This window comes from Lissotriton helveticus, chromosome 1_1 (genome assembly GCF_964261635.1).
Source record: "Lissotriton helveticus chromosome 1_1, aLisHel1.1, whole genome shotgun sequence".
In the NCBI taxonomy this organism is placed as follows: Eukaryota; Metazoa; Chordata; class Amphibia; order Caudata; family Salamandridae; genus Lissotriton; species Lissotriton helveticus.
The window spans coordinates 238,030,303-238,050,686 of record NC_136057.1 but is presented as its reverse complement, the minus strand read 5'-3'; the positions used below and the strand labels follow the sequence as shown (position 1 = coordinate 238,050,686).

The window sequence follows — 20,384 nt, the reverse complement described above, 5'->3', positions numbered from 1 at the left end:
CATGTTCTCCTTGTGCCAACAGTGACAAGTCTGTTAAGCCATTAGCTGGGAAGACAGATATTTCTCCTATTGAGTTTACTACATGCCCTTGGAAGAAATTGGGAATTGATATTATCAGTCCTCTTGATTTATCAGATAGTAAGGTTTGTTTTTGTCTTGGTGTTGATAGACTATTTTTCTAAATGGCCTGAGTTGAAAGTGGTGGACAAAATCGGTTCTGCGCAGGTAGTGGAGTTCCTTGATGAAATTTTTTGTAGAGAGGGCATTCCGGCTGAGTTAGTGTCTGATAATGGTCCACAGTTAATTAGCAGTGAATTTTCTTCTTTTCTTGATAGGTGTGGTATAGTACACAAAAGAGTGTCTAATTACAATCCTCAAGCCAACGGTCAAATAGAGTGCTTCAATAGAGTCATTAAAGAGTCCATTCAATTGGCTGTAAAAAGTAATTTAGATTGGAAGAAAACTCTCCGTTCCTCTCTATTGTCTTACCGTACTTCTCCTAACTCGATTACGGGTATATCTCCATTTGAATTATTGAAAGGTATGAAACCTGGTTCGAAACTTTTACCTTGGTGGATGAAGATGAAGATTCCTGGTGAGTCTTCTTTTAATCCCTCTTAGATTAGAGATAAGGTTCTAAAGTATCAGGAAAAGATGAAGCGTTCTTCCATACATTTGGGTGATCGTAGATCAAGGATTAAAGTTGGTAATTTTGTGAGAGTCAAGTTTGGAAGATCATCTGGTTTTAGGTGGAGTAAATGGTCTGATCCTTGCAAAGGTATAGAAGTCTTCAGCAAAGCTGTCAGGGTTGATGGTGGAAAGTGTGGAACTTCAGGAGGGTTTCTTTATGTAGGATATTTGATTCTAAAACTAGTTCACAATTGTCTTCTTCAATCTCTAACAATGATTCTTTTCCGGCTTTGTTGGACACGTTTGGTGGCGATTTACAAAATGCAACTAGGAATAATGATGAAGCTTTTTCAAATTTGTTAGACACTTTTGGGCATGAGTCATTAAGCAATAGTGCTCAAGAGCGTATTCCTAGTAATTTTGATGCAAACAGTAGTGTGGACAGGTTGGACACACAATCTAGTGATGTTACCTTAAGGAAAAGTTCTCGTGTTAAACATACTCCTGATAAATTGCGTGATTTCATTCATTGATTTTTATTTGTTTTTTTTGTTTTGTGTTTTTTTTTTTTTAGGGGGGAAGGTGTGTTGTATCCTTTTTAGATTACCTCATTGGAATTGTTATGCTTCATTGTGTGTTCTACATTCTGTATGTGGGAGTTGCCCAGATCATTCTGGCTTTCCAATGTTAGTGGATGTATAAGCTGTTATCTCCAGTGAATAAATGACTCTTGGTACAAGACCTGCCTACTTGATTACTTCAACCTAGAAGCAAAATACTTTGCAGGTCTTATCCTGGAGGAATTATCATCATGGGCCTCCAAAAATACCATCATCCTTCTCAACCAAACGGGCTTCTGTAAAGGCCAAGGGACCACTACTAACATCATGGCTCTGTCCCTCCTGATGGGTACAGCAAAAGCAATTAAGTCCCCCTTGTTCCTTACGTTCATTGACTATACTGCCGCCTTCAATCACGTGGACCGCAACAAACTTTGGCAGAAATTATACAACTGGGGCATTCCGAAGCGCCTCCTAGACGTCCTAATACTGCTCCATTCCAACACCTGGATCAAAATCAAGCTTGGGCAGGCACACACCTCTCGAGACCAATTAGGACGACAAAAGGTTTAAAACAGGGCTGCCTACTAGCGCCCATCTTATTTAATCTTTTCCTAGTGGATCTGCCTTCAGAACTCGATAAATGCTGCAATCAGACACCCAAGTTAGGGAAAAATACCCTTTCAAATTTGCTATACGCAGACGATCTGGTCCTGATAAGCCGCACTCAAATAGGCCTTCAGCACCTCTTGAATGCAACTTACACTTTCTCATCAAAGAACGCCCTCCAAATAAATCTTCACAAGTCAAAGTCCATGGCGGTTAATTACATTAAAAAAAGGAATCTTTGTTGGTACCTGAATGGAGAAAAACTTGGCAGGGAAGCCTCATACAAATACCTGGGTGTCCTTTTAGACTCAAACAACAACTCTAGGCCTCAACTCCACTCCATCCGAGGAAAAGCTACAATGACTTATCTAGCACTGGAGGAGTTGGCCTAACGGCTAGGGCGCTCGACCTCGGATCTGGGTTCGAGTCTCGGTAACGACGCTAAAGCCTCCTGTGATTCTGGGCAAATCACTTAATCTCCCTGTGCCTAAAAGTGTAACGTAACTGGAAAAATATGTAAAGCGCTCTGATACCTGATTCGGTTCGGGTCTAGTTCGCGCTATATAAAACTCTGCTAAAAAAAAAAAAAAAAAAAAATTTAAAGCAAAACTCCCCGACCTTACACACAAACCATACCTTGAAATCCTGCGTGCGAAACTACAGCCAACGCTCACGTATGGGAGTGAATAACTTCACGGGAAGGAAGCCGTACTGCTGGACACAGTCATAGCTAACTCTTATAGGGCTATTTTTAATCTCCCCTCATACGTTTCCCCCGCCCAGATTCGTTTGGAATTCGGCATTGTCAAACAAACTTTAGAAAGGCGTAGTGCGTACGTAGCGAGCTGGCGCAAGATCCGCAATGCAGAGGCCGACTCCCTAAATGCCAACGTATGGGAATAATTACTACGGCACCGCACCTCGTTGCCTAGAGCCTACCTTCTTGAATCAATTGAAGTCCTAGGTTTGTCCACCACCTGGGAAACGTCTATAGATCTCCAGTCCTTTAAAAAACTGGCTAAAAAATCAGCACGCATTATTTCAGTGATCGAAGATAAGAAATACCTAGCAAACAGAGCGCAGGGATGGACAACCCTGGGGGATTATGATAAAATACAGCCACAAGCATATCTTAACATCGGGATGAAAATTCAAGTCAAAGAAAAGTTTCTAAAACTACGCCTCAGCGTAATCCCGATACTGGCGCAACTGCCCCCTTGGGAGAGAACACCTGCCGCGCAACAGTGTCGCCTGTGCAAGTCCGGCAAAGAGGACATTGTTCACGTGATTTGTATATGCCCTAGACTGAGGGACTTGAGGCGCAACTTTCTGCTTCCATCCTTCAAGTCATATGCTGTCCGGACCTGCAGGCAGGCAGTCAAACTATGCTTCACCTCTAGCGACACAAAATTCAACTGCCAGGTCGTGAAATTCTTTGACTCAATAAGAAAAAGACTTGATATCATTTGAAGTTCTTCATTAGCAACTGAGGACAACTTTGATATGACCATTGCAAACTTTGATCTTTTTAATCTTAACTACAAAGTGGTTTTAAATGTCTTTTATATTTTTGTAAAGATTTCAATTAATCGTGTACAAATAAAAATATTACTTACTTACTTACTGCACAATATGTTTCAAGTTTTGTCTTCACTTGTCATGTTTTCTGGATATTTGTTTGTTGGCATTAGAACCAGTGCAACATTGATTGTCCTATATACCTATAACGTGGCAAAATAGCCTACCCTGAATTATACATTTAATTTACTTATAGATCCCTAGTATATGGTACTATATGTAGTCAGGACCTGTAAAGGAAATGCCAGTTCCCCTGTAGCACCCACTTTGAAACATGTGCCATTTTCACCTGGCAAAATAAGCCTTTTGCCAGGCCTAAACCGTCTGTTTTAATACATAAAAGGCACCCTAAGTCTCATTTTGCAGGGTGCATTGTTCTTAAACTGTAGGACATAGGTGTTTAAGTTTTACAAGCCCTAGCTGTGAAAAATTCCTCTAGTAATTTTTCACTACATTAATACTAGGTTACTTTTATATACTGTGTACATTCAAATGAATTGCAATTTAAAATACTTTTGACTGTTAAAGTCGGACTTTAGATTACAATTTCGACAATGTCAATATCAGAAAGATGGTATTTTTCTGCCCAAGAGTTTGTGAGGCCTTCTATGACTTTCCAACCACCTGGCTCACCCATTAGGGATGCTTATTTGGCTAAGACAGTGAACAATAGGGCATGGGTGTAGCTGAGAGAGGACCATCCTGTCAGGATGGCTGGGGGGTTGTTCCCTGACTCATTTACATTTCAAAGAGTTGTCTTCAGCATACTAACAAAGGAACCTGACACTAGTGCTCTGCCACGCTAGACTTCTTGAAGACTTCGCAGGGGATGAAAGGAACTTTCCAGAAAGCGATTTGGGTGTAACTTAGAAGATTTCCTGAATTCAAAGTTTTGCACCAGGTATAATTACTGAACCCTCATAAGAACTCTTTAGTACACTCCTGGGCCTTGCGGCTATTTCAAAAGAAGGACTACCTTGTTTGAGAAGACTGCTCTGTGCCTGAGTCCTGCCTTGTTCTGCTGAGGACTGTGCTGCTCATTGAGTCATGCTTTGTTCATCACATTAGTGCCCTGCTGCTACCAGAGGACTGACCTGCCACTTGAGGCCTGCCTTGTACCCCAGGGGGCTGCTCCTCTGATTAAAGCCTTATCTGATATTTGAGAAGGAAGACTGGAACTGCTTCCTACATCGTAGGCTACCTGAGCGACCTCAAAGGGCAGTTGGATGACCACCTGTCTGAGCTATAGGGACATGACAGGCTCAAGAGGGCTCCCCTCCTGACCTGCTGAAACGGTGCCTGCCTTGACCTGTAATCTGATCTGCAACTGGGCTTGCCCTGCTGGCCTCTGCTAGAGTGATTTCCTGATCCCCAAGAGGTGTCTCCCCAGGTCATGTAACCTTGGCTGGCATCAGAGTGCACTCATCTTCAAGAGAAGGAAAAATTCAGAAATTAAGTACTGTTTGCATAGGACATGGAAAAGGTACCTTTTTTAGCAGGGCGAGTCCATTCCCGCTCCATCGGGATTTGCCTGAACTTGAGACTTTCTCATTGTCTAGCACTGCCAGATGACCGCAAGTGGCACTCTGTGTTTTTAGGCACTAGGGGACATATTACACATGACTGTACACCGCCAGTTGTTGCTGTGCGCCAGAGTATGTTTGTGTTTATGTGCATTCTTACTTTGTGTCAACTACGTTTCTAAATGTGTGGTGCATTGTTTCCATCTTTTTCTTCCTGAAGACATAACATCAACATGCATGGAAGCACACCTTCACTGCTGCAAAGCTATTGCATTCTATCTTGAAGAGGAGGTGCTTTCTAATTTTGGTGCATACTATACTCAACCCTGCATTTAGTGGCTGTGTTGCTTTCATGCTGTCATGCTGTCACCTTGAATATTCATTTGGAATAAAAAGCTGTGCTTCTTGTTGATAACCAGAAAGAAACTCGCTATATCAGACGGAATAAAGTGAACTGCAATGCAATATAGAAACTCATCAGCTGAACTGCTGTGTATGAGTGTTCACATGTTGTGTGAACACTCATACACAACATACACAACGCAACATGCGATGCACTATTGTTATTGGACACCTTTGATGTCCCTATACAAAGTTCTTCAACTGCTACAGCTGCTTCATCTCTGATTCCTGCGATTTTAACATCCTCGATCTTTAATCCTATCCTGGCTTCTTCATCACTAACAAATGGCGAGTACCAGTATGATGGCTCTTAATTCCAGCATTTTGAAATGGGGTTTGAAAAAAACATTATTGTTTCCATCTATAGTTTTGTATCTTCAATTAACTCAGAAAAAATTTGTAAAAGACAAGCTGACATTGCTACTGTTCGTTTCCTTAAACCTGATTTGTTGCCTTTAATTTTTTCTGATACATTTTTGTTTTTGTACAAAGTCGCACTGTTAAATCTGGCACAACGCATTTTGCCTAGCTTTTCGATCTATAAATGCTGTTATCATTAATGGGCAAGATGCATGCTAGCATCCAAAATAGACCTGAGGCTGCATTTTACAGTAAAAGAATAAAGCTAAATTCAATAGAAAGTAGCAGCCAGCAGCCACTCATGCTCTGTTGCTGTGTGATTAGGTAAACCGTTTTACCAGAAATAAGGCAATATTACTCAAACAGGCATAATTGTAAAATTTCGGATAGTTTCAGATTTCAAGAGCAATGCAAAATTACTAAAATTACTAAAATTACTCCGACTAATCAAAATTTCACTGAGGTCTAATATGTGAGTAAGTAAAAATGTATAAAGAGCTCGATTCCTGAGGCGTCTTGCCGCTAGAACAGCAGAGATATGAAATGGCCAAGAAAAGAGAATGTTACTGGGTGGGAATAAGCCAGGCTTTTCACAGGGCCCGGAAATGTGCATGGGCCGATAAAGATCTAATATTAAGCGGAAACTTATTCCATAGTTTTGGAGCCAGATGAGAAAGGCTTCTGCCACCCCATTTTGATTTCTTGATTCTTGGGATCCTAACCAGTGCTTGCTTTGCTGATTTAAGAAAGCGTCCTGGAGTGTACTATTGGAATAAATTACCATATTCTGTGGGTCCTCCTCCATGTAAGGTTTTATGAATCAAGCATAAAGCCTTAAATTCAATTTGCTCCTTGACTGGGAGCCAATAAAGTTTTCTGATGGTCGCCAATATATGACTATATTTAGGGAGAATCAGTAGGGTCCGAGCAGCTGCGTTCTGTAGGGATTGCAATTTGTTCAATTGTCTCCTATCCACCCCAAGATAAAGAGCATTGCACTAATCAATCCGAGACAAAACAAGTGCTATCACAACTGTTTTTCGTTGCTCCATTGGGAGAAACTGTAAAATCTTCAGCAAAATCCTCAGAGTAAAAAGCAAGTAGAAGTAACCTGGTTTATCTGCCCCACGCAGCTAATCTGGTTTCAAGCACCACGCCCAGGTTTCTCATTTTGGTCACAGGCAGTGGACAGGCTCCTGCTTTTCCCGGCCACCAGTCAGAATTCCAAATGGGAGGACCAGAGCCAAATTCCATGACCTCCATCTTCTGAGTGTTCAATTTCAGATAGTTGAGGTGCATCCATTGAATATCAAGAACCAAACAATTGAGATTATGAATTGTGTGTCATCAGCATATAACACAAGCGAAAAGCCATGGTGCTTAACCAGTAGAGCCAACAGAGTCCCATACATATTGAACAATGTGGGTGAAAGTGCTGAGCCTTGAGGAACTCTGCAAGGAAGATGGCATTTCTCTGACTTAAAGTTGCCCCAGCAGACCCCATGTTCTCTCCCTGTCAGGAAGGAGGTGAGGAGGGCCAGCATGGAGTCCTGGATCCCTATTGCCAACAACCTCTGCGTGACAACGGAGTGACTCACCGTATCAAACGCAACGGACATGTCCAACAGTCTGAGGACCGCCCTGCCACCTCTATCAATTTGCCATCTGAGTTCCTCCGTGGCCATGACTAATGCAGACTCAGTAGAATGGTTGTCTCAAAAGCCATGTTGAGTACTGTCAAGTAGGTTATTAGAGTCCAAGTAGTTGTTTAATTCTTTATTTAGGGCTTTCTCCAAAACCTTGGCCACTGAAGGCAGTCAGGAAATGGGACAGTAGCTAGTAACATCACAGAGGTGCAAGGTGGGTTTCTCTAGGATCGGTCTGATACCGGCCTTCTTCCAAGACAATGGAAAGTGCATGGACTTTATGACAGTATTTAATAGTGGGGCTAGAGTCTGACTGACTAGATGCAAGACACCATGAACAGTGTCTGGGGGACATGGATCATCAATGGTCAGTAAAAGGTAATTTACTGAGTCCACCGTTTAGTACTTGCTGACCCTTCCACCAGTCCAAGCAGAGGCGACGTTTGGGGGCAGGATCTGTCTCCTCTAATTCCCTATAAAAAGATAGAATTTTGGTTTTAATAAACAACACCATTTTATAACATACGGTCTGATCAGGGCTAAACTGATTTTCCTGTTGGTGTTTGGATAGTAGAGAAACCATCATAAAGAGGTTTTTAGTGGAGTTCTTTGACATTTCAATTTTGGTAGTGTAAGATTGCTTCTTTGCCCTAATAATAGCAACCTTATATTCTGCAAGAGCCCGATTGTAGTTGTTTTTACCTTCTACACTATAGTCTGACCTCAATATGCGTTCTACGCGTCTACATTTTGAGTTGAGAATTTTTAACTCTGCAGAGTACCAAGGGGAGGTAGGTTTGTAGCTACATTGGTTGATCAATTTTATGGGAGCCACTTGATCAATAGCTGACCTAATCCAATAGTAATAGCTAGCTGCATCCCGGTTAGAATCAACTGTAAGCAGTGGTAATTTGTTACCTAGCAGATTATTTAGGTGTCAGTATTGATGCTCCGACAGGAGCGAGTGGTAGTTGGTGGTAGGCGATTTCCCGGGGATGAAATCTCAAGGCGGATAAAGTAAAGAATATTGCCCTATGGTCTGTCCATGTAAGTGACAAGATCTTGCCAATTTCAATAGTGGCAAGTTTGGTGAAGACGCCATCCAAAGTGTGGAGAGCTTTTTGTGTGGGGCATTCAACTATCTGTGACAGGCCAATTCCTTCCAAATTATCGAGTAGTGTCCTGGTCGAGAGATTTATAAAAAGCTCAAAATGAAAATTACAATCACCTAAAATAGTGAAAGAGGAAGTGTTTAAACAGGACTCCGGCAAAGAAAGTAAGCCTTGTATAAAAGGGGCTTTAGGTCCAGGTGGTCTATAAAGCAGCAGACCAGGGAAGGAGACCTTGGGCCCGAATCACAGAATGAACTTAAGACTAAATCCTAAACTTACTACTATTTGGTATTCACAGAATGCACTTACTACTTTCGGTATTCACAGAATAAACTTACTACTTTCGGTATTCACAGAATAGATTTAAGACTAGTAACTCTGAGTCCGAACTCGGGCCGTAAATTCCGGCCCGGAGACGGAGCTTCCGGCTTGGGGGTGGAGCTTGCGTCCCAGAGGCGGAGCTTCCGCCCGGAGTTTGAGCTTGCAGCCCGGAGTTGGAGATTTCAGCATGGCGAAAATCCCCACCTCGGAGCCGGAAGCTCCGCCTCCAAGCCACAAGCCCCGCCTCCAGACCGGAAGCTCCGCCTCTGGGCCGCACGCTCCACCCCCAAGCCGGAAGCTCCGCCTCCGGGCCGGAATTTACGGCCCGAGTTCGGACTTAGAGTTAGTAGTCTTAAATCTATTCTGTGAATACCGAAAGTAGTACGTTTATTTTGTGAATCCCGAAAGTAGTAAGTTCACTCTGTGAATCCCGAAAGTAGTAAGTGCATTCTGTGAATACCAAATAGTAGTAAGTTTAGGATTTAGTCTTAAGTTCATTCTGTGAATCGGGCCCAGCGTTGTTGATTTTGATATTAAAGGACATAGCTTCATACCTAGACAAAGGTGCGGAATCAAATATAATCTTATATTCGGCTCTATATATGATTGCAATGCCTCCACCCAATTGTCCTGGTCTAGGCAAGGAAGCCAGTGAGTAGCCAGGAGGCAGTGCTGCCAACCAGTCTGTCTCGGAGGTAGGAGTGGCCTATGTTTCCGTAAGGAAGTTCAAATCGGGATTAGTTACCTGCAACAAACACTCCAGCTCCAACTTGTGCTTAATAACTGATATGGCATTGAGCAAAATGTCCTTAAGGGCACCGTATTTGGCACATAAAATGTTTATATCATGTAAGAGAGTAGATGAAGATGGGGCATGTCAATTATAGCTAACAAAATAATATTTGCACCAGGGACATGTAATGGGGAGAGTATTCAAATCCCAGGTATGCAAAGGGTGGTTCCAACACTTACACTTATTAGGCGCAACAAGTTGTGGCCGGGAATAAATACTTTTTTAAATGTATATGTACATAAATATTCAATAGACTTACTTCTCCATTATTCCAGGGATACAATAACCTTTGCATTTTTCAACCTATATATCCCCCATTGACTTTTGTATATTTTATAAAAATCATTTATTTAAGTGCACATTTCTCATTTACCTACACGCTTCATTTCATATTGTTTGCAAATGTATTCCATACACTTTCTTATGGTTTAATATAAGTTCAGTAATAACACATACATGTCTTCATGTGATATATAATTGCATTATAGGTTTAAGTGAAATGCAACTAGATTAATATGCTGATTCTAGTATTTAACATAATTAATAAGCAGAAAAGTGTATCCAAGCTGGGTACAAGCTAGTATTAGTTAAAGAGAAAGAGTTTCAGATCCTTGTAATTTCAATGGACGCCTTTAGTGAAAGCCACAGGCAAGATCCTCAGAATCAGTCTAGTCTTATCTGCTGGCTGGGGACTCAGCGGCTGACGAGAGCAGAGTTACAAAACAACCTTCTGAATTTGAAAGAACACACTGTTTTTTTGAGTAAGGTATACTGGTGAGCTGCAGCCATTAAAACTGACAGAGGCTCCTTTCGGTGCTAAGACAGCTTAGCTAGAGACAATGAGGGAGGGATTGCAAAACAAAGGCTTGATTCTGAAAAATGTTTACCGTTAGAATATTGTGATTCTTTTCAATTTTCTATTTGTTAATTGATTATATTGCCACCTTCTTGTTCATTTTTAAAGTTACAGCTATGCGCAACATATGCACTAGGATACATATTTAAAATCAGAAAAGAGGTTTAGAAAGCATTAACATGAAACATCAGTCTCACAGGACTGACTGGTGGTGCCTGGGCTACAGTCCACCAGGTTTCTTCTCCAAGGGCCAGATGTACAAAGAATAGCGGCGATTACAGCGGTCAGGTCAGCAGACCACTATATCTATGAATGCCTTTGAATAAAGGCTTTTTTGGGGATTGAAATTCAGCTTGTTTTCGTTAAAGGAAATGAGTAAGCATTTCAACATTTAAAAAAAGACATTTTGTTTTCAATTTTTAAGAGCAGGTAGTGGTCTGTGGGACCACTGTCTGCTGTTAAAACATTTTGTTCCAACATTTACATAGGGGAAGGGGTCCTATGGGGACCCTTTCCAAATTGCGAATGCATTGCCACTAACTTTGAGTTGGTGATAAAGTTGGACTGTTTTGCGACCGCCTTTCAGTCAAAAACATTCCTACATTCCAATGCAATTCAGGATTTGGAAGAGACGCCCTAAAGACGCCCCTTCATAAATACTGAATACTGAATTTCAATTATGAATTTGGGCTATGTACATCCTCAAAAACATTTTTCCATTTGCAAATGGAATGCATGAACTTTTATGAATAGGTTAACACATTGAATCCTTTAATCAAGTTCACTAAGATCATCTCGAACACCAGCCTCCATTCCCTGACCTCTGCATCACTATCTCTGTAGAGAAACAAAGCGTAACCTAGAAGAAACCCACAGATTGCCGTAGCTTAATTCAATATGATAGCCATCATCTCAAATCCTTGAGGGACAACCTCCCATAATGCCAAGTCCTATGTCTCAATAGCAGCACCACAGCAGACTTTGAAATACAGGAGCGGCAACTCTCAACAAACTTTAAAGCTTAACATTATCTCTCTCACAAGGTTGACCTGGCAAGTAAGAGAGCTAGGAATAAAAATCAATCAGCCCTAGAGGAACCTATAGTCTGGCCACTTGAAGAAAAAATCATCTGTGTTACATTTTCTTCTCCTAGTTCCAATAAAATACAGAATATAGTACAGAACCACTTGCCCATTTTACACACAGGTTCACTTTCTATCCCCAGGCCACGCTTTCCTTTTAAGCACACTAACAACCTCAAAGACATGAATAATCCTACAAGACCATGGAAGACCATTAACCCCTTCTATGCTAATGACAAGGTCAGCTCGTCATGAGGCACACTGGAGCTGTGCTCATGACAAGGTGAGCTCGTCATGTATAATGGGATTATCAATCAGTCATCACAGGACGGGAAAAGCCTTAGCAGCCAAGGTGTTATGTGAACAATGCCCCCTTTGGGACTTACCCTTTGTGACGAGACAGTATACCCGTGGTTCATGTAGCGTGTGTGATCTCACTGAGCCCATCACAGAAATAAGCCTTAACCATATACCTGGACACAAAAAACAGATTCCAATTGCAACACCAAAAATTGCATTTATATGATCACCCGCAGTAAACGCTACATTTTTATGACCACTAGCCCAGTGAAAGTCCGGATCATGGAACACCACAGCGTGATCTGTTGAAAAAAACCATGACTTGGAAACATGCCGACTACCAAAGACTATACCATACCCCTGATGAAGTGCGGTAGAAAATTCTAGAAGCACTTACTCATGAGAACAAGCAGTTCTTATTCAGAAGCAAACAAAACTGGATCTTTCATCTGCCACCCATTTAATTGGCATTCCCTGGGGCGAAATGGGCAACTACAGTACCCTGTCTTCCTGAATGCAAGGTGTCCATGCACGCAGAGCACACATAATCTTTGTTTCTCAGGACCACTCTAGTCTGGTGGTCCAACCCCTTTTTAGTTTTATTATCAATATTTAATCTTTATTTGTGATCCCTTTGGCATTTCAACTTCGAGAACTGGCAGCTGCTGTGAATGTTGACTATTCAAGTCTAATTGCCTCCCTTAGTAAATGTTTCTTTTGAGGTTATGCCCTGCGCTTTTTTGCCACTTTAAGGATCTGCATTTTTCTGGCATGACTATATCTATAGCACAATGTGCAGGACCGATAGCTGCTGGATTTTTCCTAATTTACATTATTTGCCTCCTTAAGTTAATGTTTCTTTTGTAATAATGCCCTTGAGCCCTCATTTGGCCAAATTAGGAATCAGTAATGTTTGCGCTGTTTCATAACCATGGCTCTTCCCAGAGATCTGAGCATACCACCATCAACTGCAGGGTTTTATTGCACCTACACAGCCCTATCCTGCTCTTCTTGCACTCTGCCCTCTGCCTTCTCCTTTGGAATTATAATCCAGATTCTGCCCTAACATGGCGGCGGCCTTGTTCCATTACTCAAATGTGAGTTGACATCCCACCCTCCACTGGGCTATCTTCGTGTAGCACCTGAAGCCAATATTTTTTTTTCACATTTTTGATTTTCCTTTAGTATTAAGACTGGTCCCCTGTCAAGGCGCTGCAAATCGTGAGTACTATGGGACACTGCCTAGTGAATCTTCTGCTTTGCGGGAGTCCTTGAGGTCTTAATTGACCACTTATTTTCAGTTTTGTTCCACAGCTAGCAGGGTCTCTGCTATCATGTAGAGGTAAGTAGCTTATCGAACTTGGGAAATTGCCACTGCATTTGCAGGCATTAGTCATATGGTATTTTATCCATGTGGTGGTCGCTGTATCACTTCACTTGTGTATCACCTTCTTGTCTGGATGTTTGATTGTCATGCCACTCTGTACTCAAATGGATTTGCATGTTTTTCCCAATGGCGAGATGTTTCTATTTGTATTCATTATAAATGTGACTGTTGAACATCCCTAATATACCTTCATCCTATACTTACTGCACTGGTGTAAATTTCTTACTTTTTCTCTTTTTTTCCAGGTCGGCTTTTATATATCCCAAGTATATATTGCCATAAGGATCTGGATTTGTTTGATTGCGGTAATTGTCGGTAAGGCTACACCTATTCTCCCCATCACAAATTGATTAGGTTTCATTTTTCAATCCTGAAGATTAGCCTAGATCACTAATGACACTTGATTAAAAAAACATGTTGACTTTTACACACACTATTTTATGAGTTAGATTGAATCATTATTTCCGCATTAAGCCACCCATTGCTTTTTAATCATAACAAGAGAACCCACCAATTAAAATTGAATTTGGTATCTCTTAGCAATTTTTAATCCACAATTCACATTACACCAGTCTACTTCTAGGGCACCTTAACCCTACACAGCACATCAGCATCTTCTGCTCAAAAAGACTGAAGATGATGCATGACACCCACCTGGGTGTGTGAGGCCTTTTGCTTCTGAGCAACCTCTGCTCTGTTGTCTCAGTTCCTCTGACCTAATTTTCTTTCCCTTACTTTCCCTTTCCCTTTCTTTTGCCTTCCTCCCTTCTTAGGATCTGCATACCTATTGTATTACATGCTAACCGATGGAGCATGTATGTTGGAGCATAAATCACTCCTAATACCGCTCTGTTTTTATAAACATGATGCATACATGAAGGTAGCAGTACAAGTACACTTAACGGGATCAGCAGCCTAGGTCTACGATCTGTTTTAGCCTTTTAAAAAATATATAATTAATCAAAATGAATGAGAAGGTCACTGCTTGTTTGATGCGTGGTCCACTCTATTTCTCAAGAGACCCTCGCTAGTTTCTTGGCTTGGAATTTTAATTACGGATCCCTTAGAGACAGCTTTAGCTATATAAGAAAGAAAATATAAATAAATACATAAATATAAACATACATAGAGGAGATTCAGATCCGTCCTCATCACCGTTTGCATTGTTCAGCCTTTGTCTCTCTTGCACTAATTGCATTTTCCCTGAATTCATATGCACATCTTCCTAAAAGAAATACACTTGAGTGCCAGCGCTAAAGAGCCAGACGTTTGCAAAAGTTTTTTCTTTCCTTTATTGAGACTTCTTTTTCATCATTTTAGCTGTCCGTGTTTGTTTGAACTATGTCATGAGGCTAAAATGGTTCAAAGCCAATATTACCTGTAATTTGCGCCAATAGGAATCTTGTCTTCCCATGATATGCATTAACAGTAAAAAGGGGGTCTATACCTGTTCTAAGTGTGCTTCACAATTAGGACATACTGATACTGTTCTATTAAAAGACATGCCTTTTTATGTCAAATATTTAATTAAGATTATGGCACCCACTTTTAGGCTACTGCATGTTTTTTCCCTTTAATTGTTTAACCAATAAACCAGCTGGGCAAGTTTAGACATTTTTGTTTTGCCAGTGCTTATTTTGAACATATAATACCAATGTCTACATATAGTTTTTGGTAATGAACCGTCAGAGAAAGGGCTTGATTCTATTATTCTTCTTCCCTTTTCATTGGGTAGCAGTTGCAGTATTGCATGGTTGACCCTAGAATGCCTGCCCTAAATAGAGTGGGCCTTCCAATACATCAATGTTGGCAGCCATATGGTAGATGTGGTGCTGGCTTAATGTTGCCTATGGTAGAGGCAGGTAAGGATCCATCGGCTGAAACCATGTGGTTCCTCAATTTGTGAATGAAGTGGGCGAACTCCTACTAGGGATACCATCAGAAAAAGAGGAAGTGTAGCAAATGAGCCATGCCTATTAAGCAGGAGAGTGGCGAGGGGGTAGTTAGTTTTTGTCCGGTGGTGCATTTTGGAGAACACTTGCAAATGTATCCCTAACGCATTGTGTAGTAGCTGACTGTCACTTACAGACACCACATTTTCCATTAAGACAAATTTAAGACAGATTTAAGACAGACTTAAGACAGACTTTAGACAGACTTCAGACAAAATCCTAATTTCTGTGAATACCAAAAGTAGTAAGTTCATTCTGTGAATGCCAAAAGTAGTAAGTGCATTCTGTGAATACCAAAATAGTAGTAAGTTTAGGATTGAGTCTTAAGTTCATTCTGTGAATCGGGCCCTATGTGTGAAAACAGGTTTCAGCAAATATTTATCATTTGTGCTTCACCAATTCAAGTCTGTTCTGTTTTTATCCTATTAAAATCTTTGGTCCATCAAACTACAGAATTGAATAAAGTGCCACATTTGTTCTTTTCTTGCTGCTGATACATTTTGAAATTCTCAGTGGAGTTCATTTACAGGTATAGAATGTTATTGTATGTTAGAAAAAATGACAGTCTAAAGTCGGTCCTTTCAAACTCCCTGTACCCCAGCAAGATTGTTACATATTTCATGTAAAAAATACTCCCACGTTTCAATCGAGAAATAAATGTAAGTATAAGTATTTCTTTTTAAAAGAACAAGAAGCAATGTGTCACCTGAAAGTTGACCCCTATCTTTGAAGGCATTTGAAAATGGAACAGGATATAAAATACAGTAATGTTATCTTTGTTGCTCCTTAACCTTCTGAACTACAGCAGGTTTTTTAATTACTTCTGGGAGTGTTGATTACCTTCCCCTCGCCCTTACTTTTACTTCCAGCACCTATGGTTGAGTGTGGCATCTCGTATCTGGCAGATAGACTGAGGTCAGAATGGCAGAGATCAATGCCTCCAACACCCTGGCAAACTACCATCCTCCAAATTTAGAGATGATTGTCAGTCCAGCAGGGATCTCCATACCTTGATATGAACCACCATCATGGAGGTTTGCGTCAAGATACAAAAGGTTTAGTGGATGACCTCCAGTGGATTGGACAGCAGTTCACCTAACTTTACCATGGTTTTGGTTTTCCAAAATTGTTGTTTTATTGAAAGTCACATAGCTAATGACCCCCACGCCGAGGGAGATTTATCCATGGGTGTGGGGGTAATTATTAGCATTTTTTTCCCTCACCAGCAGTTTTTAAAGACAGTAAAAAGGACATCACAATTCCACCCCAAATTGTGCGGGCAGTGTAATGCACTTCCTTCAACGGTCACTACTCTGTGCGGCTGCCAGAGGAAGCTTCCATCCACAGAGCCAACTGTTGCTCATTGGTGGAAACGGCACTGCTAATTTGAGAAAAAGTTTCGAAATAAGAAGGTAACTCCTAAGGTGTTTCATAAAAGTACTGCTCTAACAAACAATCACAGAGGATGATGTTTTGCACACAATGCAGGCAGCTCATACATGTAAATAAAAAATAAAAAAATAAAAGATACTTAAATAATTATCCACAGCTATTTCTAGAGTTCACTCTCTTTTGTTATGTGGAAATGTGTATCAGGCTAACGCTATTCTCCAGATTGTAAAGTCATGTTCTTAATGATTAGTTTAGGCTCAGGCTTGAACATGTTTTGAGTTTATGTTATGTCATATAAAAATTGTTTTAACAATCAACCTATACAAGTGAAGATTTCTTTGTCAAATTCTGATATTTACTCACATTGCAGAAATGTGCATATTACTAGTGCATATAGCCTGTGCAGGTTACTAGTGCACATACCTGTACAGGTGTGCTATTACATCTACATTTACAAGCAACGTTTTTCACATTTCCAAGCGTGTGTATGTGTGTGTGTTTGTGTGCACACACATGTTTACCATGATTTTCGTGACATTATTTTTCTCAAAGCTTCTTTGACATCCTTATTCCTCAGGCTGTAGATCAGAGGGTTCAGCATGGGAATCATCACAGCGTAGAACACAGATGCAATGCGGTCCTGATCCATAGAATAGTTTGATCTGGGTCTTACATACATAAAGACAAGAGTCCCAAAGCACATGATGACACAGAAAAAGTGAGAAGAGCAAGTAGAAAAAGCCGTCCATCTTGTTTCAGAAGATCTGATCTTTAGTATGGTGTAAAGAATATAAGCATAAGAGATAAGAATTAAGGCTAGAGATCCTAAAATGAGACCTCCAGTCAGAAAAATCAGAATTGCCACATTAAGAGAGATGTCAGAGCAGGAGAGCTTCAGCAGTGGTGGCAAATCACAGTAGAAATGGGCAATCTTATTAGAATCACAGAAAGACAACCTTAGCAGACATAGGACATGAAGCAGAGAATGAAGGAAGCCTATTACATAGGCTCCACTCACAAGGAATGCACACACATTGTTGGTCATAATAGAATTATAAAGCAATGGCTTGCATATAGCAACAAACCGGTCATAGGACATCACTGCTAGTAGGAAAACCTCTACACTTCCTATGCCTCCAAAGAAAAACATCTGTGCCATACATCCTGACAATGTAATAGTTTTCTTGTTTGATATGACATTTACCAGCATATTGGGTGTGATGATGGTAGAGTAGCAGATGTCTACAAATGACAGGTTAAAGAGCAAGATGTACATGGGAGTGTGAAGATGAGGAGTTAACCGGATCAGAGTCATTATGCTGATATTGCCCACTACTGTAATGATATACACAAGAAGAAAGAAGACAAAAAGTGGGACCTGGAGTTCTGAGTCTTCTGCAAGACCAAGAAAGATGAATTCTGTGACAGAGGTCCTGTTCCAATCATTCATTTGTCTTGATGGTGAAGCAAAAATTTATGAAAACAGAGACGTCAGGAGATACTTTATCCTTGGTGACTGGAGGGTTGAGAAACAGCTACTGAAATAGACGTACAAACATAAGACAATGAATACTACATATACCATGACATATTTTCCAGCAGAGAATAGAGTAGGAAATATTGCTTTCATCCTTATTTTAGTCATTCATGGGAAATGGCTGTGAGGTCTCAACAAAAGGCAAAACAATTAAATAGTAAATATTAACAATTTTCATCTTAACTTTATCATTTATAAAGAAATACATACACCAACTAGCACGTTTCATGCTTCTTCATAGATGTACAACACCATAGTAAGAATTTGGGTTACTAGTTGAGGGGGTGAAACCCCAATCAAGCAGCAACCATAATTCCTGTCAAAGAGAAACACAAATGAACACCAAATTAACCTGTACGCATCCTCAAGTAGCTTGGCACAAAAACAGACAGGCAATGTGTAAAGTATTATGCAGTAGTAATAAAGTGAAAATTCAACACAAAAGAAATATTCACCAATTTAGAAAAATAGAGTAACATTTAAAACATTATTTTCCACACAACAAACAAACAATGAGTAGAACCAGAGATATGCAATTTTAAAAGTTTAGAAAAAAATCGTGTTTAAAAGCACAAAGCGCCAGCTGTATTTATCTGGTCTCGCCAGACCGGGAGCACATGCTGATCATAGTGACCAAGGGTCTGATTTAGATCTTGGTGGAGGGCAATATTAAAGTCACAAACGTGACAGAAATCCTGTCGGCCTTATTACGATCTGGTTATATCCTAAGGAGATTTTAATAAGGTTGGTGGGATATTCGTCATGTTTGTGACAGAGTATTCCATCCACCAAGATCTAAATAAGGCCCCAAGTTAGGCTCGCTGAACAAAGTACCTTGAATCATGGTTGCGGAGCGTTACATGATCCTGCATCAAGGATGCATATGCAGCAGTGGTTCTAAGGAGCTGCTAAGTCTTGCATCGGAGTTGCGTCGTGCAGCAGCCGTTTTGATGAAGAGCTGCAAGAAGATGCATCGTGCTGCATCATTTCAGCACGAAAGACCGCAACAGGGCTGGCAGAACACCTTTAGGCCCACTTCCAAAGGTTCAGGTATGGGGTGGCACCACTTTGGTGGGCATGACTCATGGCAGGCAGTGTCCTGGAGCAGGGTTCAAGTTGGTTGGAGCCTTCCTGTCCCTGAGGCTCTGATCACAAGGCTAGACAACAGGTCATTGGAGTCACTCTGGTGGTCCTGGTTTCAAGATGTAGGTCCAATCCTTCTCACGGAGGCAGTAGACAGGGCAGCAGAGCAGAGTAACAGTCTTTCTTGCAGCAGAGCAGCACAAGAGGTTTTGTTGGGTTGAGTAAGCTTTTTGTAAGTGCGCTGAGGCAGAGTCTCTGAAATGTGCAAGTTTGGTAGATGACAGCTCAACCCCCAACAAGTTAGATCGATCATCCTGCCAACACCTATTCCTCCTTCAACTCACTGTCTGGGAGCAACACACAAAGACTAACTGCCAGCTACACCTAATCATGTGACTCAGGATACAGGCAGCAGGCACCAAATGGTTAGGACAAGAACATGCAAACTTTCTAAAATTGGCCTTTTCAGAATTGTGACTATAAATCCAACATTCACCTTAAAGAGTATTTTAACTTAAAGTTCCTTAACCATCAAACTCGACATTTTGGCTTGCTCTTAATTGAAAGTTATTACTTAATAAATGTAATGAGGTAACCCAATGTTATCCTAAGGGAGTGGTAGGCCTTGTAGTAGTAAAAACACATATCAGAGCTTTTCACTCCAAGGACATGTGAAAGTTAAAATGGTGTCCAATTTATTTACTCATCCCGCCCTATGGGCTGTATAAGTCCTACCCTAGGAGTAACCTACATGTTTTCAACAGTAAGGTTAAGGCCTGGAAAAAAGGTTTGTTTTGCCAGGTTGAAATGGCAGTTTGAAACTGCCCACACAAGCTGCAATGACAGGCCTGGGACATGTTTTATTGGCTACTTAAGAGGGTGGCACAATTAGTGTTGCTGGCCCACAAGTAGAATTTATTTTATAGACCCTGGTTGCATGTAACACCACTTTACTAGAGGCTTACAAGTAAATAACATGTGCCAATAGGGTGTGAGCTGATTTTACCATGTTTAAAGGTAAAAGGGCAATCACATTATCACTAGTCAGTAGTTGCAATGTGTGACGAATCCTAAAAGCCAACACAAAAAGGTTTGGAAAACACAAGGGTGAAGGCAATACATCTAGAGAAGCTCTTGGAGAGTGGGCCAAGTCCAACAACGATGAAATTAATAAAAACTGTCACACTTGTAAGCAAGAAGTCAGTTAAAATTGAGAGAGATGCGTTGCCTATTAGTGAGTGAGCTGCTCTTTTGTTTTCTG

At 40.8% G+C, this 20,384-nt stretch overlaps 1 protein-coding gene across 1 annotated transcript; it reads right to left on the bottom strand.

Annotated features, from left to right (window-relative positions):
* Positions 1-17,020: 17,020 nt before the first annotated feature.
* On the bottom strand, positions 17,021-17,953 carry LOC144768749 (olfactory receptor 8D1-like). The gene has a single exon (XM_078652643.1). It carries the CDS (start codon positions 17,951-17,953, stop codon positions 17,021-17,023), a length of 933 nt encoding a protein of 310 aa, XP_078508769.1.
* Between the last annotated feature and the right edge of the window lie 2,431 nt (positions 17,954-20,384).

What these genes read in the sequence shown, in the direction of transcription:
- LOC144768749 (XM_078652643.1), bottom strand. Translation starts at nt 17,953, where the DNA reads ATGAATGATTGGAACAGGACCTCTGTCACAGAATTCATCTTTCTTGGT.